Here is a 25,572-nt window from a genome sequence, read left to right as displayed (position 1 = left end):
ATTCCAAGGATTTGGACTAAGAAAATATAAAGATTGATTTGCATAATAATATACCACTTAAAAGAATTAATATCCTTCAATGGTGCAAATGTCTCTCATAACAGGTATAATTAAACTAAGTAGGGTCACTTCCCTCCCTCCGAGTGCATGTTTTCACCAGATCAGGGTCTTTGCATACTTTGTCATTTGAATTTTGCTTGATCTTTCAAACCATTCTCCTTGTATGTTGTTTTTGTTTTCCCCACATCACTAATTACATAAATAATATACCAAGACACATTATTTTCTCCATTGGAATCCTCAGGATACAATTTAACTTGTTTACATCTTAGGAAAAGATATGCGATGAAAGACGTCAATTTTAGGCGGGACTTTTAAAGCCAGTACCATCAATATATTACAAAAATAACACAATTTTATTAATAAACATTAAAAACAAACAATTTCAAATGCATAAAACATAATAAAATCATGGGTGTATATAATGACCTCTCCTTACAGAATACCCCCAAAGGGTTTAAATTCTGAATTACTTCGACGCGTTTCACAGAAAAAATCCGCTTCTTCAGGAGGAAGGAGAAGAGAAGTCTATAACCATAGAAACATATATGGAAAATACAAGATAAAGAACAAACCCAAATGACACAATTATCCAAAATCAAAAATACACAAAATTACATGAACAAGTACCTGATGTTTGTACTTCCAGCCGCCCTCTTATTTAAAATTGTTGCAAGGAAGGAGGTGGTTATGGCGGCAAGGGTTTACTGTAGTTACAAGAATAAATGAAAAGATAATCTTTATTTGCCTTGTTTTACTAGGCTTCATTAGGTCTGATTATAAGAAGACTAGTTGGCATTATTATCTAGATCATTAACAAATGGTCTTTTAATAGTACACACCTCACCAATTCACACATAGAGGGTCTTTATTCACCTTATTTAGCTGGACACAATTCTGTCCAATTGCAAGGGGGCTAGACACCAGTATCCCTGCGGTCTATCCGGATCTTTAATAAACAATTAATATTGTCGTCATAGTGTGCAGCAGTTCACCAGTTTGCACAAACACCCAGAAAAACACAGGCGCCCCAACCAATGCAATAAATGCTTTGGGCAAAATTTTTCCAGTTATCAACAGTCACCTCCAAAGTAAGTGCAACCACATCTTCATAGCCATATACAAACACCAATTTTAACAGTCACCACTATATTAAGTGCAACTATATCTACATAAACAGCATAAATATTACTCAGGTGGTATAGAGTGACATCCTATAATTTTCCATATTATCAAGTAGTGACTGCATAATAAGATTCCCTCTACAAGTTGGCATGCTTACTTACTTCAAATCCTGTTTAGCTAATTAGTGAGTAATCTCTTTCAATTTTCATTATAAACCACAGTGATCCTACTGAGGAATAACAGGGATTTGTCAGTTTCCAACTTCTAATAATGTTGTACTATCCAAAAACAAACACTTCCTACCTACAGTTTCATGTCCTTCAGTCCTCAAACAGATAAACGAGCATACGGCCCAACAGCACAACCATGCTCCTTATGCAGAAGGAACCTCCTTTTGGGGGGTTTCCTTCCTACGTCATCTGCCCACTTGGAGGTGCCGCCCTCCAGCACGTTCACATTATGTGAGAGCTGAGCCCAAACTGTTCATCTGCTCAACAGATGAGGCTGATCACTGTGCCTCCTGTTTATTCACTTAACCTCTGGGTGTCACGTGACACAGGAAGTTCTCACCCCACACGAATCCCTCTGTGTACAGAGGCATTAACTGACCAGCGTCCACACATCCTAGCAGAGGCTAAACCACACCTCTGATTTTCATAGCAGACACAGACACAGCATCACATAGCATCAAAGGCTTGTCTCCGGTGTTTTTCAGGGGGCTAGTTTTATCTTAAGGGCATATTGTATTTTGCATCCAAATTGGGTGTTTGCTGCTGACAAGCAAAACAACAGGTACAAACCTTTTTACAATTGGGTACTTGTATACCATCAAATTGTTGTGCATTTAACATGTTGCAGACATCCTATGTACATCTATATTCGCCATAAACATTGATATATTACATAATTATTGGATGCCAGTGATTCGCATAATTGTTTTTACGCCACAGTTAAAGCAATATACATATTTTTATTTGTTCAGCCTAGTCTCCAAACTGGATCTACTCTCCAGTATGCAGCATGATTATCACACATTATCAGAAAACTTTATATCTACCGTATTTTTCGGACCATAAGACGCACTTTTTTTCCCCCAGAAGTGGGGGGAAAAAGTCCCTGCGTCTTATGGTCCAAATGTATCAAAATGTATCCTTCCCAGCTGCTGTCCCGTCCCCCCTGTATCGCCCCCCCTCTGCCTTTTCTTCTGTCTCCTGTTCAGCGCGGCCAGAGTGACTGTCTCCTGTATCTTGCTCCCGGCGTCCTCCCACTCTCAGCATGATTGGCTGACAAAGTCATGCTGTGTTCCCTGAATAGCGTGCTGAAGATCACTCACAGCACACATAGTAAAATCACACATACGGTACACAACACAAACACAATGTAAACAAATGTTATATTGCAATCCGATTGTCATACATTGTATGACAATCGGATTACAACTGAAAGGAAATACTCACCCAGTGTCCGCAGCTCTGCTTGCTGGTATCTGTAGTGAGATGCAGAAATCCTACATTGTGTTATGCATCTCTCCATGGATACGAGCAGCTGCAGCCTCCAGCTGTGCCTGTGTCTGTCTGTGTGAGGCACGCAGGGAAACCCCCCCCCCCCTCACATCACTTGGAGGATGAGTCCTCTTCCAGTGATGTGAGGAAAATTTAAAGGCATATTACAATGTAATCTGCTTCTAAATGTTTTTTACAGTACAAAAACGCCACACAACATAAAAATAAAAGTACCGTACATTTTTAATTTTATTTTTAGATTACATTGTTGTCTATTATTTCATTATTGTTTTAAATTATTATTTATATTTATGTATTATATTATAATTTATGATTTTAATATAATAAATAAATATAATTATCATACCCGGGAGTTAATCCTAAGAATTACAAGCCCACAATACAAACAGGGTTTATTACATGTGTTTATGACTGTGATGTTGGTTTTTAATGCACATAAAATATTTTAGGACACTATTTGTTTCAGAATCTTTGTTTTCTTCATTTCCCTTCTCCAAAAAACTGGTGCGTCTTATGGTCCAGTGCGTCTTATGGTCCGAAAAATACGGTAATTATTTTAACAGACTTTGTGTTACAGATTCTAATGTCTGGCACAATCTATCCTAAATTACATCACAGCCATTTAAAAAAAAAAAAAAGATCCTTTTAAAGAAGGATAGTGATTCTAGATGGAGAATTATAAATAGGGCTGAAAACTTAAAATCTCATTTAAGCCTGGATAATGGGTGGCTTTCAGGGAATAAATCCATTTACTTTCTTTCTGTAGAATTAATTTATCCTAGTCACCACCCCTTGGATCCTGACTTTTTTAGGGCAATAAACCTGACTTCCTCAGTGTTGAAGTTGTGGTATGTGCCGATGTGTAGACAAAGGGGAGTAATAATTTTCCCATTTCTGATAGCATATACATGCTCATAAATTCGTTTCCTGAACTCCCTTCTCGTTTTTCGTACATATAAACATCCACAACTGCAAAAGGCCAGGTAAATGATACCTTTGGTTTTACAATTTACTTTTTGTTTTAATTTTGGGAGCTTTTTAATCTGTATTTTAAAGTGGTCCTTGTTGGTGTAGATCCAGGTGCACTGTGTGCAACCACCACACGGATAAGTTCCTCCCTCATCATCGTCATATTGATTAATCTTATTAATTTGAAAATGGCTTTGCACCAGTTTGTTTCTTAGGGCCTTACGCCTTTTTTAGAGTAGTTTTTTGTAGCCTCTTTCTAAAAGTCTCCTTTGAAGATCCCTTGTTGCTATCTCAAAATCCTCCTCATTAGAACAATTCCTTTATATTCCAAGATATTGGGAGAATGGTATGCTTCTCTTTAGAGGTTCAGGATGCGCACTCCTGGCAGATAGTATCGTATTGCCCACAGTGGGTTTGCAATATAACTTAGTTTCCAGGGAAAGGTCAGTGTTGATGAAGCTTTTGCCAAATGATAAGCACATCATCCATGTACCTTCTCCATAATAAAACGTGGTGGAGGTACATAGAGAGGGCCTCATCTGCCATCAACTCTCTTTCCCACCCCCCAGGTACGAGTTGGCATAAGTTGGGGCACAACATGTCCCCATAGCCACCCCCTGCAGTAGGTGCTGTCATCAAATGTAAATATATTCTGGGTAAGTATGTACTCAAGGAATGCCACTACAAACTTATTCTGCCTTGACAGTGTTTGGCTAGTTTCCCGCAAAAACTCCTTTACAACTCGTATTCCTTCACAATGGGGTATGCTTGAGTATAGAGCGTCTATATCGATCGCCAATAATAAACACTCAGCTGGTAAATGTAATATATAGATAATCAAAAACCTTGTTGTTAATTGTCCCTTTATTTTTAGCTTTGATGATTTCATAATATTCAGAATAAAATTCCTTCATTTGAGAGGAAGATATTTTTTCATACCAGGTACGACTATCCAAGACCTCAAGGCACATCTGCTTATAATTTTCCACATCTAATACTACAACGTTACCGCCCTTGTCGGAGGGCTTAATGATGATATCAGGATTAGATTCAAGATTTTTAACAACTTTCAAATGACTTTTTACCAGGTTACCCTGCCCCCTATGTACATCAAGGGTCTCTATTGCCTGGGAGACTTGTTGAATGAAGGTATATATTATTGGATTTTGTCTGAGGTCAGGGTAACTTTTTGATTTATAATCGGTTTTAAATATTCCCAATTCTGGTATCTCTTTTCCAGGAGTGATTTCTATTGTTTCTAAGGAATTATCTACGCGCCCTTCTTCCCATAATTCCATTGGACTCTGAATTCTTCAATATTGTAGTTTTCATGAATATGTCTCATCTTTTAATCAGTAATTGATTCTTTGTCAAAAAGTGTCTTAAAAAATATTCTTCTTGCAAATAAATGCAAAATAAAAAGTCCTTGATGAACTCAAATTTATCGCAATCATTCAGGGGACAAAAACTTAGACCTATTTTGAGCACTTCTATTTCCTCAGTGGATAGTTCATATTTAGACAAATAAATTGCAATTAATTGGCGCTGTTGGGAGTAATTTTGTACACAAAATTTTTCATAGATCCTGGTATAGTCGGGCTCTGTTGTGGAGGGTTGATTGGTTTGCCTAAAAAATTTGGCGTGTTCAGTGCCCCTGTTTCATAATTAGATTCTATTGTTGAAAGTGCTCCCTGTTCTATTGTGTTGTTAAGAGCATTATTAGTGTCTTGTGTGGTGTTAGTATTGGGGTGATGTGCTGATTCCATAGAATCATTGGATCATGCAGTGGAGATGGTAATATCTTTCACTGTACCATCATGTGCTTTTAAATTATATCGTCTTTTGGTTTTATGTGTAGTGCATTGTCATTCTTCATTGAGGAACCTCTTGGTTCCTTGTTTGAATTTGTGTCCTTCCTAAAATTACTGTTGTGTGAAACCAGTGATGAGCTTTTTGATCCACTCTCATGTGTGGTTACAGTGTTCCTTTCATACTCAGTGAGTCCTTTTCCAGTTCTGCCAAATTTTTTAGTGTTCTGATTCCACTTATAGGCTCTATCCGAAAAGAGGACTTGTTGATCTTTTAGGAATTTACCTTCTTTGTTAGAGACTATTTCTGTGTTTAATTTCTGTAAATAGTTTTGAATTTCCTGATTTTTAATACTGAATGTATTAGACAAAAGCAATTCAGAATGTTCTGCATAAAATTTGTCTAATTCATTATTTACTTCCTTGAGCTCCATACTATGGTATTGAACTAATAATGACATTAGTTTATGTGAACAGTCCTTGAGGACCTCCTCCCATTCTTGCTTGAGAGCCGAAGAGTTTCTAACATTTGGGAAAATTTGTACTCCGAGGCCCATGGGGTTGCATCTTTCAGCCATATATCTATTCAAATATTGTATGTGCCAATATAATATGGATTTTCTTTTATAAAGTGACTTCAATCAAACCAAGTGGCAAATGATATTTAATATAGGTAAATGTAAAATTATGCACTTGAGGGCTAACAACATGCCAGGTTCTTACTGTCTACGGGGAATACATTTGGGGGAGTCAGAAATATAAAAGGATCTGGAGGTTCTGGTAGATCATGGAGGTGGAGACATAATCCTGCGACTGTACAAAGCATTGGTCAGACCACATCTAGAATATGCAGTCCAGTTTTGGGCACTAGTTCAAAAAAAGGACATTGTGGAACTGGAGAGAGTGCAGAGAAGGGCAACTAAACTAAAGGAATGGAGGAGCTAAGCTATGAGTAGAGATTAGCTGAACTGAATCTATTCTCCCTTGAAAAGAGACGTTTAAGGGGGGATATGATCACCCTGTATAAATATACAAATGGTCCATATGGAGAACTCTCTTCCCAATTATTCACTTTGGGATCATTACAAAGAACAAGAGGGCACTCTTTGCGTCTGAAGGAAAAGAAGTTTAAGCTCCAGATAAGGAAGGGATTCTTCACTGTAATGTCTGTAAAAACTGTGGAATCGACTCCCTCAGGAAGTAGCTTCAGCAACTACTGTAGATTGCTTTAAGAAAAAGGGGGATGTTTTTTTAGCACAGAATATAACTGGGTATTATGGATTTAAAGATAACAGAGACTGTTGATCCAGGGAATGTCCGATTGCCTCATGGAATCAGGTAGGAATTTTTTTCCCCTGTTGAAGCAAATTGTGTGGGTTTTTTGCCTTCCTCTGGACCAATTATGTCTTATACGGTTTTATATCTGGGATATGTTTATTTCCCTAGTGTTTGAACTTGATGGACTTATGTATTTTTTTAACCTAACCTACTATGTAGTTATGTAACTGTAGGGTCATTTTCCTGGTTGTAGGTGGTGTGCGCTAGTGAGTTCGAGGATCTTATTCTCTTATTATCTGGAATAGAAGAGAAAACTAGGACATGCAACTTAGTAAGCTGTTTATGCAACTCTTATACATACAATAAGCAGTGTATCAACTTATGGAAAGGACCCCCAGGGGTATGTCTAATAGACTTTAACATAAGGTAAAGGATTTTCACCCATAGAGACAGGTATGTTTATATATCTCAGCAAGACGCTTTTATTATCCCATTAAAACTTTCTTGATGTGGTGTGTGAAACTTCTGTTCAATCTGAAAGCCTTTCATAACTTCTGACATAACTTCCAGGGTCTGATTCTACTGATTCCACCAGGCCATAGCTGCACACAATGTATTGCAACAGTTCTTTGCTGTGATTGAAGCAGTAGCATAGACAGCTGGCTAAGCCTCTATCCCTCCAGAGAACATATCTACACACACCAGAACATACTCAAATTAGTGACATTTTGGTAATTAAACAATCAACCCGCAACCTCTGAAAGGGGTAAAAAGCTTAGGGTAAATTGTTTTATAGGGTTTTTTTACAAGTTTTCCAGGATTTTACAATTGACACATCTCACATTTATGACAACATTGTTCTGCAACAGTAGTAAATTCTAGGGCAATACAATGTGTGGTTACTGATGAAATCATGTATCCTTTGGACAGGTAAGATGGGACATGCATTTCCCCATCTAGATATGTATACAGCATAGGAGGAACACAGAATCTACCATCCTCATGGGTCTAAAGTCCATCTTTCTTAGTACATCCTTGATCTTCTGATTTCGTATTTTCTCATTTTTAAATTTCTCATTTGTTTGCAAATGCAGTTGCTTTAGGACTGTTAAATCTACCTGATCAGGTTCCTCAGGAAAGTAAGTGGCCACAAAGATCTCCGTAGGTTCGGTACCATTTAATGCTACTAATTTACACAATGACATTAGCTTTTTTATTACCATTTTTCACATTTTATTATGGCTACATCGAGTGCCCCGAGGACTTTTAGTGCTCAACATGTTTTATAGGCTTTCCACTAGTTGTCATAAAGCCCTTCAATTTCCACAACTGGGCAAAATCATGACAGATGCCAAAGATATACTGTGAGTCAGTGTACACCATCACTTTCTTACCTTTACCTACTATGCAGGCCTGCATCAGAGCCATTGTCTCTGCCACCTGGACTGATTGATTTTCGGGTAGTTTACCCTAAGCTAACACTTGATCTTTGAGTAACAACAGAATAGCCAGAAAATGCATATCCCACCTCAGCATCTGAAATTAGGGAATCCTTCACCCTTTATGCTTCCTCCTAATTACATTACATTACCTCATTACAATCATGACCTCTCATTTCCAAGCTATCAGTCCCTGATAACAAAAGCTATGTACACACGTGTAAAAATTATCATTGGAAATGACTGCATGATGCAATAACGAGTGCTGTACATACAGCACCGTTCTGCTCTATGGAGAGGGGAAGGGGAGAACAACGGAGCAGCACCCCGCTGCGCTCTCCCTTCACTTTCGATCGTCCGTGGACCTGCCAGGACGGTCGTTCGGACGATGAACGACAAGCACTGTACACGCACCAGATTCTCGTCCGATATTGGCCCTGAGTCGATTATCGGACGAGAACAATTGCACGTGTGCCTAGCCAAAGTAGCTGGATTTATGGTTGCATACCTTTTAGGGTATTTCCAAGTTTCAATTCTTTACTGGAGCACAGTTTTTCATGAGTCCTGCGTTCCTCCTTTGGCCTAAACATCAGGATTTGTTGCCATTACAAAATCACTGTGTAAGCTCTCTGCGGTTCCTGAGTTTTTCTCCAAGGGACAACGAGCTATGATGCTATCCCATGTTTCCTCAATTTCACTTCCACCCCCTCCTTGGTGAATATTATTTGTGAATATTTTCTTAGCTAATTGCAGGGAACAGAATCACTTAGAAGTTGAGAGGCTTCATGTAACACTTGCTAACTTACAGAACAGATTAGGTTCTCCTGTGCAGGAGAGCAGTCCATGCCTAATAAGACATGGAGGTCGCGTTCGTGCTGATCGAACGAGGGAAAAAGAAGGGGGCGGTAACGGCGACTATTTCTGGTGGAAAATCACGGCTGGGAGCGAATCATTTACTCCCAGAATGCACAGGAAGGCCCAGCAGCCAATCAGAAGAGATCTGAGCACAGGCATAAATACAGGGAAGGAGGGAGGGGTTAGTCACTCCATCTTGTGTTCTGTGTGAAGGACAGAACTAGGCAGGGACGTTCATTGTGACAGGGACAGTTTAGGAGCCTTCTGCTTATCTATATAAATATACAGATATTTCAGTTTTTGATGCTACCTCTTGCTATTTACCAAAGAAGCCTGTTTGGTACAGAAAAATTTCTGTCCTACTATAAAAAAACACAGATATTTCAGTCTGTGATACCCCTTGCTGTTTACCAAAGAAGACAATGTGGTACAGAAAAAAATTTGTTCTACTATAAATCAAATACTGATATTTTAGTCTTTGATACCTCTTGCTATTTACCAAAGAAGACCGTCATACTTTTAAAAAAATACAGATAATTCAGTGTTTGATACCTCTTGGTAATTATCAAAGAAGACCGTTTGGTACCGAAAAATTTCTGTCATACTATCAAAAAAAAATACAGATATTTCAGTGTTTGATACCGCTTGCTATTTACCAAAAAAGCTTGTTTGGTACAGAAAAATTTCTGTCCTCCTATCAAAAAAAAAAAAACAAATATTTCAGTGTTTGATACTTCTTGCTATTTACCAAAGAAGGCCGTATGCTACAGAAAAATTTCTGTCCTACTATAAAAAAAATACAGATATTTCAAAGTATGATACCTCTTCCTATTTACCAAAGAAAACCGTTTGGTACAGAAAAATTTCTGTCCTACTATAAAAAAATACAGATATTTCAGTGTTTGATACCTCTTGCTACCGTGTTTCCCTGAAAATAAGACATACCCATAAAATAAGCCGTAGCAGGATTTCTAAGCATTTGCGCAATATAAGCCATGCCCGGAAAATAAGACATAGGGATAGGCACGTCGTTCTGTGCCTGCTGCAAGCTGCGGCATAGAGGGAGACATAGAAAGTGAAAGTAAATGTCTCCTCAGTGAAGTGAGGAGCAGGACGCTCTGTTTTAGGTATTGTGTGTTCCCAGGGGGAAGAAGTAAAGCTGTGGCTGCCGTTTTACTCACCACTGTGGGTCTCTCTCCCCCAGCACCAACCAGCAACAGTCTGTGGGTCTCTCTCACCCCCCCACAAACACCAGCAAAAGCTGCTGCTCCCCAGCACTGACTAGCAACAGTCTGTGGGTCTCTCTCACCCCACACAAACAGCAGAGGATAGGGGAAAAGCTTCAGTAAGCAGTCTGCTACTGAGCCCAGAGAGATCATCCCAGCTCCACTGTGCAGATTGGACCCAGTTCTCACTGGATCCCTGATAAATAATACTTAATAAAAATAAAATACTTAATAAAAATAAGACATCCCCTGAAAATAAGCCATATTGTGTCTTCTTGAGGAAAAATAAATTTAAGACAGTGTCCTTTTTTCGGTTAAACACGGTATTTATCAATGTAGCCCGTTTAGTACAGAAAAAATTCTGTAATATAATAAAAAAATACAGATACTTCAGTATTTGATACCTCTTCCTATTTACCAAAGAAGCCCGTTTGGTACAGAAAAATTTCTGTCCTACTATCAAAAAATACAGATATTTCAGTGTTTGATACCTCTTGCTATTTACCAAAGAAGACCGTTTGGTAGGGAAACATTTCTGGCCTACTATAAAAAAAATACAGATATTTAGGTGTATGATAGCTGTTGCTATTTAACAAAGAAGCCCGTTTGGTACAGAAAAATTCTGTCCTACTTTTTAAAAAAAATACAGATATTTCAGTGTTTGATACCTCTTGCTATTTACTAAAGAAGCCCATGTGGTACAGAAAAATTTCTGTTCTACTATAAAAAATACAGACTTTTCAGTGTTTTATACCTCTTGATATTTACCAAAAAGCCCGTTTGGTACAAAAAAAATTCTGTCCTATAATTAAAAAATACGGATATTTCAGTATTTGATACTGCTTGCTATTTACCAAAGAAGACCGTATGGTACAGAAAAATTTCTGTCCTACTATAAAAAAATACAGATATTTCAGTGTTTGATACCTCTTGCTATTTACAAAAGTAGCGCGTTTGGTATAGAAAAATTTCTGTCCTATAACAAAAAAATACAGATATTGCAGTTTTTGATACCTCCTGCTGCGAATACGAATGCGCGACCGATAATCCGATTCTGCTTGATGAATCAGGGGCAATGTGACAACTATATACCTTCTAAACAGGGAGAAAAATGATAGGATACACTGAATAAAGCAACACAAGGCAATTGAAATTACCACTAAGGGAAGTAAAAACATAATAATTTGCCGTACAATATTGCCCCAGTTAGGGAGCCCGTTCAATAGGCATGCCCATAGTCCCTGATCCTGATGAATTCCGCTAACAATATCATTGAGGCTCAGTATGGCTATAACGGCGCTAGTATGGTCACTCAGATTAAAACAACACATGTCCTCAAATCGTTCACACCCTATAATATTATTATTATTATTTAACAGGATTCATATAGTGCCAACATAATATGCAGCACTGTACATTAAATAGGGGGAGCAAATGAGACAGTTACAGACAGTGACACAGGAGGAGAAGAGGACCCTCCTCCGATGAACTTACATTCTAGGAGGTGGGGGAAGTCTCACACAGTAGGTGGGGAGATATGGAGTAATGGGAAGTAGTAAGGGTTTTAAGAGACAGAAGAAGACGGGGTAGGCAAGTCTGACATAGCTCTTACTTTATGGATCCATGGACAATTTTTGATTGTATTATGCTGTATACAACTGTTACCACCATGGGTATTTATATACCAGGAACATTTGTTTTTATACTTAAAGTAGCATTTCTGCTGTATCTTTTAATTACATGGGACACACCTATGATCCCCCATCCAATCAATATATATCGGAGTCTATTATTGATTTTTTGCTATGCTGCTGAGCCCTTGAACCTAAACCTTATATTATCTATTAGGATCTTCTCTTTTGGGATTCCTGCTGCTTGTTCATTAGCGTCAGTCATCCTCTTGTGCTCCTTTCCTGTATGAATCTGCATTTGTGTTTGGAAAGAGATACTACAATTTGTTTTTATCTGCTATCTTACCTTTATCAGTGAGTATTATGTATGTAAGTATGTTAATAGAAATTCAACCTTGTATAAACTTTGTAGAGTTTGTTATACTATACATTGTTGTATTTGTTGAATTGCAGGCCTCTCAATAAGCTCCATCCTGAAGAAGCGGTCATACACCGCAAAACGCATCAATGATATATTGTGTTTTCCGTAAGACTTGTTAATAATGTACCAATTATGCTATGTAATGTTCAATGATACTTTTGAAATATCTGGAAATTTTTAATTTTGAAGATGGGATTGCAGTGTCCTTTATTTAGGACACCGTGAAGTATCCTTCCTATCTTGATTTTATCATAATATATTATTAAAAATGTTTTTATTTATTTTTTTATACCTTTAAAGTCCCATTTTTCTGCACATATCCATTTTGTCTAAAGGTTGGGATGGGGCAAATCATAGTTTGTTGAAATCTTGTTGATCATCACTGACCAACTAACCTCTTGTTTGAATCTATGTATTGTACCAATTAGGTGGAAAAAACCTTTGGAGTTGTTCAGTGATACTAAAGATTGATATATAATATAGATAAAAATTGTATTGTATGCAAAAATTCCTAAATTGATCACTTAAGATATCAAGTACAAACTATCCCCCTTCTTTCTATTTTTTTTTGTTCTTTTTTGTTTGTATGGTGGTTGTTATAGACCTTAGAGGTGCAGTTTAGGAAGAATTTGCTACGGGAATTGAAAGTAGTCATTCATCTCAGACTATACAAGAGTCAGAAATTAATGGAGTAGCCTACAAATTGAAAGGTCTCTACATAAGAAAATCAATAGGCTATTTGCATGGCCATTATCTAAAGAAATATATAGCAGAAAAATCTAATCCGATAGGGCTTCGGGTCCAGATTTTTCCCAATATAAGAGACAATTCAGGTAATAAAATGGAATGGGAGGATACACTCAAATCCTGTTCTGTACAACTGATGGAAATATTAATTAAACACTATAATTTAGAAATTAAAAAAAAAGAAATTGAATTGGATAAATGTTTTACTGAATATACGGATGTACTATCTTCTGAACAGTTTGAGTCCAAGAATAAGGTAATGAAACTGTAACAAAAAGAATTTTTTTTAAAAATCAAGCTTTTCTAACTGGTAGAGCTTATAAATGGCAGGATCCTCCAAACTTTCAAACTGCCAGACACGACAACAAAAGATGAACTTTTTAACAGAGACCGGATCAGGATGTATCAATTAATAAGAATAATGCAAATACCTTGACTTTTAATCTATATCGTAAAACCACTGCAGGCAATACCATCTTGTCAGCACAAAGTGCACATCCTTTGAATCTTAAGAATAGTATTCCTTACTCACAATATGTGAGATAGCGTAGAATCTGCACTCAAGAAAGTGATTTCCAAATGGCAGCTCAGGAATTATGAAATAGACTTCAATTGAGAGGTTACAGTCAGAGAACACTTAAGAAAGCGTAAAAAAGAGCAAATAAGTTATCTCGTGCTTAGTTGTTGTTTGGTAAGAGGGACCAGAGATTAGCACATGGAACGAATATTATCACCAGATACTCACAAGATCATCAAGAGATGAAGAATATACTTAAACAATTTTGGCCTCTTCTCAAGACAGACCCAGAGAAAAGCAAGCAAATCTCCATCTATTACCTATAGGAAATTGCCATCCCTGAAGGACAGATTAGTTAAAAGCCATCTTAAGGCCGATACCTACATCTCACCCTCGCCCTATGCCAATATGGGCACATACCCATGTAAAAAATGTAATCAATGCCAATGGATTTATTCCAAAAAGGACAATTTTAAGATGCCCATTAACAACTGTCCCCGTCATCATTTTAACTGTGAATTAAAGGGTGTTGTTTATTTGGCGTTTTGTAATTGTGGAAAATATTATGTAGAAAAAACTACAAGATACTTGAGAAAAAGAATTTATTAACACGTGTATAATGTAACAAGTAGCAAAATTATTACCCCTCTAAGCTATCACATGGGTACTTGCCACAATTACAATGCAAATGAAATGAAATTCATTGTTTTGGATCAAGAACTTCCCAATGAAAGGGGCAGTAATTTTGACAATGTATTATTAAAAAGAGAAATGAAATTGATCATTACACTAATGGCAATAGAAAAACCAGGTCTCAACAAGATAATCAGTTATAAGCCATTTCTAGAATAGTCTTCTCACACAACATATGTTGAAGTTCATATTGTCTGTTAACGTATAAATTTATATTTATATTCTATATGTCATCATCATAGCTATGCACATACATATTCTTATGTGTGCACATATAGGTCCTTCGTGTTTTTGTTTTGTTTAGTTGCTTTTCCCTCTTTTTGCTCTCTGTCCTCTATTTGGTTAGGCATCTGTACTTGCAAATTTATTGTCTTCTGTGGTTATAATTGTTATTCATATTTTGTTACTCATTGCATCTCATGTACACTATTTTGTGTGGTTGATTCTTTATCCTTGGTACACAGTTGAGCACAAAAGTCTTGCACGCTGGCCCTGCCCGTCCTGTCTGCCCTGGGCTGGTTCGCTGCCTTGTGGGGATGGGTTTGACCGGATCAGGGTGTTTGGATGCCTTGATTTGGCGGCTTTCTCCATCAAGCCTCTCAATCAAATTTGCGCTCCCTGTGTCCCCTTGGCACCACATAACGTTTCTATCTATCGTATCTATTAGGATCTTCTCCTTTGGGATTCCTGCTGCTTGTCCATTAACATCTATCATCCTCTTGTGCTCCTTTCCTGTATGAATCTGCATTTGCATTTGGAAAGACATACTATAATTTTTTTTTTTTTTTATACCTGGTATCATTACCTTTATCAGTGAGTATTATGTATGTAAGTATGTAAATAGAAATTCAACCTTGTATAAACTTCAAAGAGTTTTTTATACTACACATTGTTGTATTTGTTAAATTGCAAGTCTCTCAATAAGCTCCATCCTGAAGAAGACACTGTCATACACTGCGAAACGCGATGATGATATATTGGCCCTAATTCATCAATGAAATCCACGCTCGCTGGTCGTGCGTACTTTCGCGCTTCCAGCGAGCCGGTTTTCCGCAGTCCGGAGTCGAGTGCGCTCGTACACTCGCCTCCTCACTGCCAGCCAGATTCCTGCCTTGATAATAATGAGCAATAGGGGTCTAATTGCTATGATCTCACGATTGACAGCTTAAAAGATCCTCCTTATTTGCGCAGCTGAATTCTAACCGCCTTAATTGCTACGATCTCATGATTGACAGCTAAAAAGATCCTCCTTATTTGCGCAGCTGAAATCTAATCGCCTTAATTGGCAGATTCGCCCCCCCTATTGCTCATTATTATGAAGGCAGGAATCCGGCTGGCAGTGAGGAGGGCGCGTGTACGAGCACGCTCGAGTCCGGACCGCGGTATACCGCGATCGCTGGCCGCGCGTACTTTCGCGCTTCCAGCGATCATGGATTTCATTGATGAATCAGGGGCATTGTGACAAAAGGGGGGAAATGTAAGTAAATATTGACCTGATAACTTTGTTAATAACCGCCACCATCTTGTTAATATAATAGTTGGAAGCCTCCTTAATTTTTAGATGATAGTTTTTCTGCTAAGGGTTGCAAATTCTTTTATATCTCTTATCTTTACACATGGCCTTGGCATGTTCTAAATGAGATTTTGTTGCAAGAGTGTAGCTGGGGCCGGTACAGGAAGTTGGTTAGCGAGGGCTCACAGGTGGTCTGGGATGTTAGGCAATTCATGTGTAATAACGTATATACGTGTAGCTTTTCAACAATAAAATTGTAATAGTCAACCATTCACTTTGTGTGGTGTGAATTCTGTTACCGGGTTGGCGCTAACTCAGATCTCCTCTCTGCAAGATAGAATTTGTTGCAGGACCTAACAGCTGGTTTTGTTTTGTTTTCTGAAAAGTCTTTCACAAAGCCACATGGCCCTAGTAGGCTATTTTACTGACCCAAGTAGGCGCCACTTGACCCTAGTAGGCCCTTTTCATGTATACCTTTTTGGGATTCTTAGTTTTATCCTTCACATCGTTCCCTCCCTTGCCTACCTATTTCTTTTACTGTTAGCCCAAGTCTCCCCCCAGTTTCCTATTTTGTTCCTTCTGCCTTCTACACCATAAACCTCTCTTCCTTTTCTTCTATCTCCCTTTTTTTCCTTTCTACTTTAAACATGGGTATTTCAAACTTATTTGGTTCACCAAGTAGATGAAATTTGGGGACATTGACCTCTTTTTTTAAATCAGTAATAGGTTCTTGTAGTGAGATGCATTGATGTAATGTTTATCCAGGGATCACTTCAGCATGGAAATGGCAGCGACGCTGGCAGATAAATGGATGAATAGATGGATCATCCATGATGGGCCCCTTTACACATGCTCAACCCTGAAAAGGTAACTATTAGTTAAAAACAGAATAAAGATCTTTTTACATGGTGAAGTATGAATATTTCTAGGGCTGTTTTAATATTTTATGGGAATGTACTCATTCTCCAGGGTGGGGAGGCAGAAATCTCAAAGGCCCCATTATTAAAGGGGCTTTCAGATTTCAAATAAACTCCCCACCCACAGACCCCTAAAACAGTGGGCCACATTGTGGAAAAGAGGCCCTCTCCCCCAGAAATAGCCCTTACCACTGTTGGTAGCTGGTTTCTCCAAGAGGTAGGGGCTACATTCTTTTTGCCTCCTGTCTTTTTTGGAAAACAAGATTTCTGAGAACCTTTTACGGGATAGGAGTGAGGGAGCATAGGGTCACCGCCCCACTTTCCGAGCCTATAGAAGAGTCTGGTTTTAATATCGAGGGGAACCCCTTTATGTATTTTTTCTGGTAAAAAAAAAGACTTTAGCCATTAAAAAGGTGAGATTTTACCTAAGAAAATTGCATTATGTTACTTTATCTATTTTAGATGTGTGTGAAAAAGGGGGTTTGGTGCAATGTTACATTTTTTGGATGTAAAAGTAATAAGAGTAAAGGAAAAAAAAATCTAGTCTGCTTTAGTGAACTTTTTTTCAGTATCCCATTGCAAAATGTGGAGTGGTTGTTTGTTGGCTAATATAGAATTGTGACTTACAGTTAGCAGATGGCCCTTGTTAGTGCAATCATTTTTTAATGGAACCACCAACAGATGAGTGATGGTGTACCTTTAGGATACAGTGGTTTTATATTTAACCACCTGACCGATAAGCCCGACCTTGGTACGGGCTAAAAAAAGTTACTATTTTCGATAAGCCCGAACTTTTCTCACTGTATGAAAATACAGTGAGAAAAGTTCGGGTTTATTGATCACTTACCTGGTCCCGCTGCGATCGTCCATCCGTCATGTTCCAGTGTCGTCCTCCAGCGTCGGGTGTCCTCTCCGGGAAGAAGAAGCCGGCCGGCTTCTTCTCCCTCCGTGCGATGATCCAGCGTCGATCGCAAAAAAAATACTCACCTTCTCCCTCTGCTCCTCCGGACACGTCTTCTCTCTTCTTTCTTCATCCGGCGAGTGCAGTGACGATCACCGGGATTTCCCGGTGACGTCGCTGCATGCGTCGGTGCGGGCGGGAGATTCAAAATTTTGTATTGAGTTCCTTTGCATTGAACTCAATACAAAAATGCTGTATTGAGTCCAATACAAATAAATCCTTATATAATATATATATAATTGTATTATATATATATATATTATATAAGCTACTGTACATTACATTATACACTATTTTTTTTTTTAAACTTTTTTTTAGTTTTTTTTATGATATCTACTAGAACCCTGTTCGGACATATTTCTGTAAGTTACAGGTCTACAATTTAAAAAAAAAAAATTCATTAAAACCTGTAACGCTTTTGGTACAGAAATCTAGACCTCAGTGTAACGCCCAGGTGGTTAATGTATACTGTGTTATTGTAGTAGCCTGAACGGACTCCACTTTAGTCAATGGTGTCTATCATGCTTTAAAACGGACCAAATTTTTTATTTTCTGGGTGGGGTTAAAACAAAAGCCCCTCCGCTTTTGTCTTTATTGCTGCAGCGAATAGAAACCCAGAGTCTCCTGGGATACATACAGTATGTCATGCACCACAGGAGGCTTCTGGCTGCTTCTTCTGCACATAACAGCTTTCTGGAATGCACAGGAGCAAAAAAAAAAAATGCATATCTCACATGCGCACTAAGATCGTCACTCTTTTTTTCTTCATCTACAGCAAGCTACGTTACCTGATCTCACTTCTGCACAGTGTGATATCGGGTGATGTAGGCGGAAGAAAGGCGCTTCCTCTGCACCAGGACAAAGGGGCCTACAAAATTGGCGAAAGTAAAGTGTCTTTTTTTTTTTTTTCATTTTGTTTAATTATGCTTTAACCACACTGACCATGCCCCGCCCACTGGACCACATTTACCCTTTTTGGCACTTTTAAATGTTGGCGTTATGCCTTATAGTTAAAAAAAAAAATACTTTCCCAAACACGTTTATAACGGACATTTACCTCGTACCCTAATTTACAGTACATATATTAACAAAAATGTCTAACTAAAAGAAAAAAAAAAGCTGGCAGAGGACCACTAAACTTGCTGCACAACCTCTTCAATACACTTCCTGTTAGACGTGCGTTTGATACACTTCCGGGTGAGATAGTGCGCAGGCGCGGCATGCGTATTGTCTTCATTTGAATCATCTGTAGGGGCAGTGGAGGCGGTGTGTTAAGACGTTGTTGTAAGCAACTTGGCTTGTAGTTTTGGTCATCATGGCAGAGCTGGCGGCAGACTCGGGCGTTAACCCTGAATTTGAAACAAAGAGGTTAAGCGAACTGCGGGTTATTGACTTAAAGGCCGAACTAAAGAGAAGGAATTTGGATGTCAGCGGGAACAAGAGTGCTCTCATGGAGAGGCTTAGAAAGGTGAGGCTTTGGGGTCTGAATGGAGGGAGTTGGGCTAGGTTAGGACTTGACTACATTGATTACCGCGTGATGTGCAGGCATATGGGAAGGGTGCCAACCTAGCATGGTAAGCTATATTTTACAAATCTTGTGTGCTTGTAGTGCTGCTGATGTCGTTGCCGAGGCGAGAGTTGGCCTTTTTCTGTCAGTGATATTAGGATTCTTGAGCATTGCTGTTCGTTGAATACCGACTGTGTTGATTGAATCATTGTTTCCTTGTTGCTGGGTGCTCACAGTTACTGCAAAATCACTTTATATCCATTAGTTAGTATTATCTGTTTTTGTCTAGACTTTATGACCCGTGATCTGTTGTGGGTTTGCTTTTTACCAGTGTGTAGGCCAGACACATACTGCAGTAACACATAGAGGCGTTACTAGATGGTAAGTCCCTTTTGTATATTGGTACTATTGTATGGAAGGTTAAGCATTATAAATACACAGGGACTCCTAATGCAAAACGAGTCATAAGGACTTAAGTCTTTTTTCCTCGAAAAGCAAAAAATTGGAGTGGAACTGCTCATTCCCCTGGGTCTGTATTTCTAAATGCTCATTCCTATTTGATTCATAGCGCAAGCTCTTAGTGAAGGGGGGGGGGGGGAGCCACAGGTAACCTGGCATACTAAGTCCCTGAAACAAGGTATCATCCAGGCAGAGCATTGTAAGAGATAGAATTACACTAAAGGAAATCTTGATTATGATACAGTGACCTTAGACAGAGATAATATCAAAATCAAAAACATAATTATTTTTCTTTAGAGGGATTCTTTGGAAATAGTGATGCCCAATATTCATGCCATTGACATTTAAGGTATCCAACCTGTATCCGCGGGGCAAAAGAGGTGTTCTCTAGTGCAGTGGTTGCCAACCTTTTCGGACCTCCAGACCGCGCATTCGTGGGGAGCCATGTGTCACTCAGTGACCGCATAATACCAGAGCCCACCCCACGTGGGACATGGTTCGTGGCTCTGGCCGGAGCGCCCCCAAGCGAGGTCCTTCTTTTGACCCCGCTGGGGGGGGGGGTGAACTGGTCAGAGCCATGGACCACCAAAATTGTCTCGCGAACCACCGTTTGGCGGCTGCTGCTCTAGTGAGTCTTTGTCAAAATATCTTCGCCAAATCTTCTTATAGCAAAGAGATATCAAAGATGAACATGTCCAAGGTTATTTAGGGAGGTTTTTTTTTTTTTTTTTTTTAATGAATGATTATAACTTGAAATTCTCTATGCACATGAATTCTCGTTCGATCTCCTTTCTAGACATAGAAATAGGTATAAACCAGGCTTCCCACTAAATTGTATCGCAAAGTCACAGCTGGGAATTTAACATTAGTGCACTTTGACAATTTCTAAAGAATGATATTCCTAATTTTCAGTATTGAGGATTGCATAGAAATTGCTCTGGGAATCAAGAATTTGAGATGCAGCAAAAGATCTGAGACAGAGTTTACTGCAAAGAGGTTATAGTATAAACATTTTGAAAAAGGCGTATCAAAGAACATTAGGAAAGACACGTAAACAGGTTCTCTTTGCTAGTCATTTTACCACTAGCAGTCAATGAAGGGTTAATTTGATCACACAATATTCTAGACAACATAAGGAGTTATGACAAATCTGTAATCAACATTGGCTGATCTGAAATTGAGGAAACATGTAGGACCCTATCCTCAGTTTAGATTTAGAAAACTACCTCCTCAGACTGTTTAATCCTGGCGCAGCGCCCAGCAGTCGTGCCTCCCCCACCCACTACTTAGCAGCAGCTGTAATCATCTGAATGGATCACGGAGGAGCTGCTCACTCCCGGTTCAGAGGATTTAGGCTGCTGAGAGGTGGGCAAGGTGGATCTACAACCTTAAAGCAACATAACATTTCTCCTGGAGAAAAGGAAAGAGCTGCAGCTGCAGTTCTACTGTGTCAAAAAAGCTGTGAGCGAGGGAATCCCAGGGCCTGCCTTAAAAACACCAGGGAGGTGGCGTCTCTGGGTTTCCAATGCGCATGGACGTACAGGGTAGGAGGCAAAGCTTCATGCGTTTCCTAGGTAACTGGAAACGTGACTCGTGGGAAGTGTAACGCCCCTGGAGTGACATACTGCAGTGAGGGTTCACTCCCACTGGGTTGGCTACACTACCAACCCATGCCTACCAAGTGTTGGTGGCAGGAGGCAGTAGGTGAACAACAGTAAGATGTCCCCCTAGGGGGGAGGGGGGGCAGGGCATATTAATGTCCCAGTTCAGCTTAGGCCCAATGCTTCCGTCCCCATAAGCTGATCAGTGGGGAGGAGCTAGTTAAAGGGGAATGACTATAGGGAGGAGGAGAGAGAAATATGGGAATAAATGAAACCTAGAACAAAGCTGGCAGGGATGAGTATATTACTGTCACAGTGTGTGTGCAATGAACAGCAATGCAACCAGTAAAAATAGTGAATGTATAAAGCTAATAAGGTGTATAAATAAACATAATAAAATGCTGTATCATTCCTTCATAGATCTAATGAATAACAGTCATATTGATGTTCTCTAAAAGTTACCCATTTTACCCAGTAACACTCCTTCTACCCACAGTACTTCTCACAATACACCTGACCTCCACACTGATACCAATCCAACAACATCCACAGTTATCCCTGTTACTCCTGGAATCACTTTTCATTACCCTCTTTATCACATGAATTTGTTCCTCTGCCTCCCCCCTCTTTTCAACAATCCACGTCTGCGTTTGGAGCTATCCAAATACCCATACCAGGAACTTTTTTTTTTTTTTCCCAGGATCCCTCTCAATACCAATATCATCCCCGAAACCCACTAAAGCCTCAATCTAAAGCTTCTTGAAAATCCCCCCCCCCAAAAGACCCAACCTAGAGATTAGAAACTTATCTTATGAACTTAGCCCAGAGGAAGAAAACATCCTTAAAATGGGCCTTTCCTTCTGCCCTTCAAGCGAACTTAATAAATTCAAACTTATTAAGGACAAAAACTTATTAAGGACAAAAAAACCTAACTCTCAAACTTATGTATGACAATTCATGACAATGTATGACAATGTCTCCGATCTCATGGACCTAAAAATTCTAGATTTACAAAATTTGAAGACTCCACACCAAGAACACACCCCACCATCCCTCCTGATCCCACCTTGTCGGAATTGATTTCTATTCCGGGTAAACGTCCTAAGTCTTCCTTTTTTCTTCCCCTTACCTACAATTCTCACTCTCAAACCTTTGTCACCTCTTTGTAACCTCTTATTGTTTCAGTGTTCTACCTTCTCCCTATACTTTGTTCTAACTTTAATGCCTGCCCCGTTAGTATATCCAATTTTTCCATTCTATGTATTTTGCCACAACTGTTTTTTGCCGTGTATTGTGACCCAACTTCCTAGTGTTTTAAGTTTTAGGAGTGTATTCCTTTGTAGTAGTGTAATAGTATAATGAATGTGGTGTAACAAGTTAGGCTTAGTTCATATTAGCAGCAAAAAACATTTACCCCCTCTCAGTGACTTCTGGTAATTGCTAGGCACCTAGAATTGGTAACATGTGGTAAGTGCCTGGCTTTTTCAGAGCTAGCAGTTTTTTAAGCAGCAGTGGTTCCTGGCATGAGGAATGGACAAATGTAACCTTACTGCCAGTGTGAATTCAGCCTAACTTCAGATGTGATCCTGAGGCTATATTTAGTTAAAGTGAACTTTTGTGAAATTATTTTTGTTTCACTTGATCCCTTTACAAAATTAGCCCAGCAGGCCCATGCTGGCTCAGCTTCCACCTTTTCTCTAATGATCACTTGTATGTTCAGTGCTGCCTTGCACCGCACATGCATGAGATTGCACACTTTTTTTTTTACATTATATAAAAAAGCCTCTGAAGATGCATGCACAGAAGGAGCAGTGCAGAGCCTCTTGGGATATGTGACACAGATATCCCAGGAGGCTGTGGATTTCCCCTTTGGTCTTTACTGAAATGGAAGAAAAGACTGAAGGGGAGAGGTCCTCCAAAAAAACATGCATTTTTCCATTAGATAAAAAGAAAGTCTTTTAATATAATGTTAAAAATGTTATAATGCTTTATTGGCATCATGCATGTGATATTAGATGGGGACAAGACAGCCAGTGACCCCCTCCATATTCTTAAAAAAAAAAAATGGCTGTGAAGTTTATCCACAGTGTGTAATGTCATCGGCTGGGAAGTATATTTGGTTGGCAGAGTGTTCTAATTATGTTAAGTTTCCATGTGGGCACTGAACACTAGTTTGATGCCAGCTGCATCAACTTTGCAGCTCTCGAACATGTTCCCCAGAGCACTAAAAGGGGTGATATCGTTAAAGATGACAAACAAAATGGATTTTTTCCTTAAAAGCTAGCTATGCCCCCGTACTAAATGAGACTTTTAGTTTCAAACCCTTTCTGTAAATACATATACCTGTATGTTGTATCACAATTGTTTGATTAATGTGCTAGAAATGACAGGATGTTAGCATATAATTGTAAATGATCATTTAGCTGGCTTTTTTACTACCCAGCTATAGTACTAACATAAGTTGATATTATGTGATATTCCGACATTATATCTTTATATAAGCATTACTATCCTGTATTTGATTTTTGAACAATGTAAAAAATGTGTAAAGCTTTGTAATCTGTAACTTTTAATGCATCTCGGAATATCAATATGACTGGTATTTAATAGATCTATGAGGGAATGATACTTAAAGCATTTTATTATGTTTATTTATACATGGCTTTTGCACCTGATTAGCCTTATACATTCACTCACTATCTGTACTGGTTGCACAGCTGTTCATTGCACACACTGTGACACTTCTATACTCCTCTCTGCCAGCTTTATTCTCGGTTTCATTCTCATATTTTTCTCTCCTCACCCCTATAGCCATTCCCCTATAACAAGCTCCTCCCCACTGATCAGCTTATGGGGATGGAAGCTATTGCCCCGATGCATCTTAAACTGAACTGAGACATTATTATGCCCCAGTTCTCCCCCCCCCCCCCCCCCATAGGTTGACATCTTACTGTTGTCCAGCCACCCACACTTGGATGGCATGGGTTGGTAGTGGGCACAGGCCCCTGAGGGTGAGTGGAGCAATGTCAAGTCCACTGCATCAACCACAATTCATATGATCCATAAGGAACAAAAGGCCTTGGGATACCTGGTATCTATATATCTAGGTATCCTCTCCAGAACATACAGCCTGGGCCTAGCTTGTTATTGATGGTGGTGGTAGAATGTCATGTATCATTCTTCAAAGGCAGGCCTAGTAGTTGGGATCCACTGAGAATGACATGGATTCTAAAACTGGCAGGAAAACCTATTCACCTCAATACTGTTGGATAGGAGAGAACAATTGTGCAACAATACAATGGAAGCAATCTTGCAGGTGTTGCAGTGATTACATTTTAATGGCATGTTCACGCCTGCTACTTGATTGACTTTGTGCCAGCTGCTTAAGGACTCACACAGCAGAGCTGGTTGAAAAAAAAACAGCCTGTGCGCATTTCACATCTGGCAGCACTAAGCACCACAGCATCACTGCCAGTGTCGATTAACCCTTATATTTTATCCCCACCAGCGCATTACAGCAGGGTTCTCCCCAGGCACTTTTAGCTGGGCGCACCACCCGGCACTTTTCGGCACCCACCCGGCTGTTTTTGGGTAGTTACCAAAGAGTTTGTCCATAATACAGGGGCTGCCACCCACCTAAAATTTCTTCCCACCCGGCTTGAAAAAATTTCTGGGTTGAGCACTGTTACAGCAATATTCTAATACAGTTCAGGTGAGTAAGCTTGATAAATCTAGAATGCAGAGTACTGTATCTACCAATAAATGCCATTCCATAAGCTTGTCAGGGGAAAATCCACCGTACACATGCACAGAAATATGATAAAAAGTTGCACATGTCACAAGCTGGATTGCCAAAATTCCTATTCATTTTTACAAATGTTCATAATGCATAAACGCCATCAGATATTTTTCAGCAGTACTAAGCAAAAAAGCCAAATAAGGATATCCAGGCAGCTGTAGTAGTAGCAGCCAAATTGTATATGCAGAAATGAGAGTTGGCTGTGAAATCCACATAGTAGGTAGCTTCAATTTTGGGGACAGCAATTAGGCCCACTCTCGGCAAAACATACCCTGATACTCCTACAGCTTCAGAGGGCATGGTAAGCTCTGTCTTTTGGCTACTAAGTAATATAAGCTGGCAATGATGTTGTACTTGAATATGATAAAATGTATTTTGATTGTTTCTACTAAATGTCTAACAATATATCCACTGTTACTGTCTCCATTGAGCTGCAAATTGAAAAATTATCAAACAAGCAGAAACAAAGCTTTGTTAAGGCCCAGTTTAGTTGTAGCCTGCAATTTCTGTATCAGCAGCTCTG

At 39.1% G+C, this 25,572-nt stretch overlaps 1 protein-coding gene and 1 long non-coding RNA gene across 6 annotated transcripts in view; one reads left to right on the top strand and one right to left on the bottom strand.

The window, feature by feature from the left end:
• Positions 1-25,572, top strand: part of LOC140326391 (major facilitator superfamily domain-containing protein 12-like) — a 209,809-nt gene that overhangs the window by 123,285 nt on the left and 60,952 nt on the right. The window contains exon 1 of one of the 3 annotated variants that reach the window (XM_072404938.1): positions 18,902-19,151. The exons of 1 other annotated variant lie outside the window; for it this stretch is intronic. In XM_072404938.1, coding sequence (XP_072261039.1) covers positions 18,999-19,151 — 153 coding nt within the window. In that variant the 5' untranslated portion in view covers positions 18,902-18,998. Of the gene's footprint in view, positions 1-18,901; positions 19,152-25,572 lie in introns of those variants that run through there. One more of the 3 variants, XM_072404937.1, reaches the window with a different exon arrangement.
• On the bottom strand, positions 398-2,050 carry LOC140326393 (uncharacterized). 3 transcript variants are annotated; one of them, XR_011919862.1, is made up of 3 exons: positions 1,347-2,050; positions 691-767; positions 398-588 (listed from the first exon to the last, which is right to left on the bottom strand). It is a non-coding gene; the product is annotated as an uncharacterized lncRNA (long non-coding RNA). The 3 variants fall into 3 exon arrangements; XR_011919861.1 differs by having other exon boundaries at positions 1,489-2,050; XR_011919860.1 differs by having other exon boundaries at positions 691-2,050.

Source organism: Pyxicephalus adspersus, chromosome 3 (assembly GCF_032062135.1).
Source record: "Pyxicephalus adspersus chromosome 3, UCB_Pads_2.0, whole genome shotgun sequence".
Taxonomy (NCBI): domain Eukaryota; kingdom Metazoa; phylum Chordata; class Amphibia; order Anura; family Pyxicephalidae; genus Pyxicephalus; species Pyxicephalus adspersus.
The sequence above is the reverse complement of the archived record's forward strand: the minus strand, read 5'-3'. Positions and strand labels throughout refer to the sequence as shown.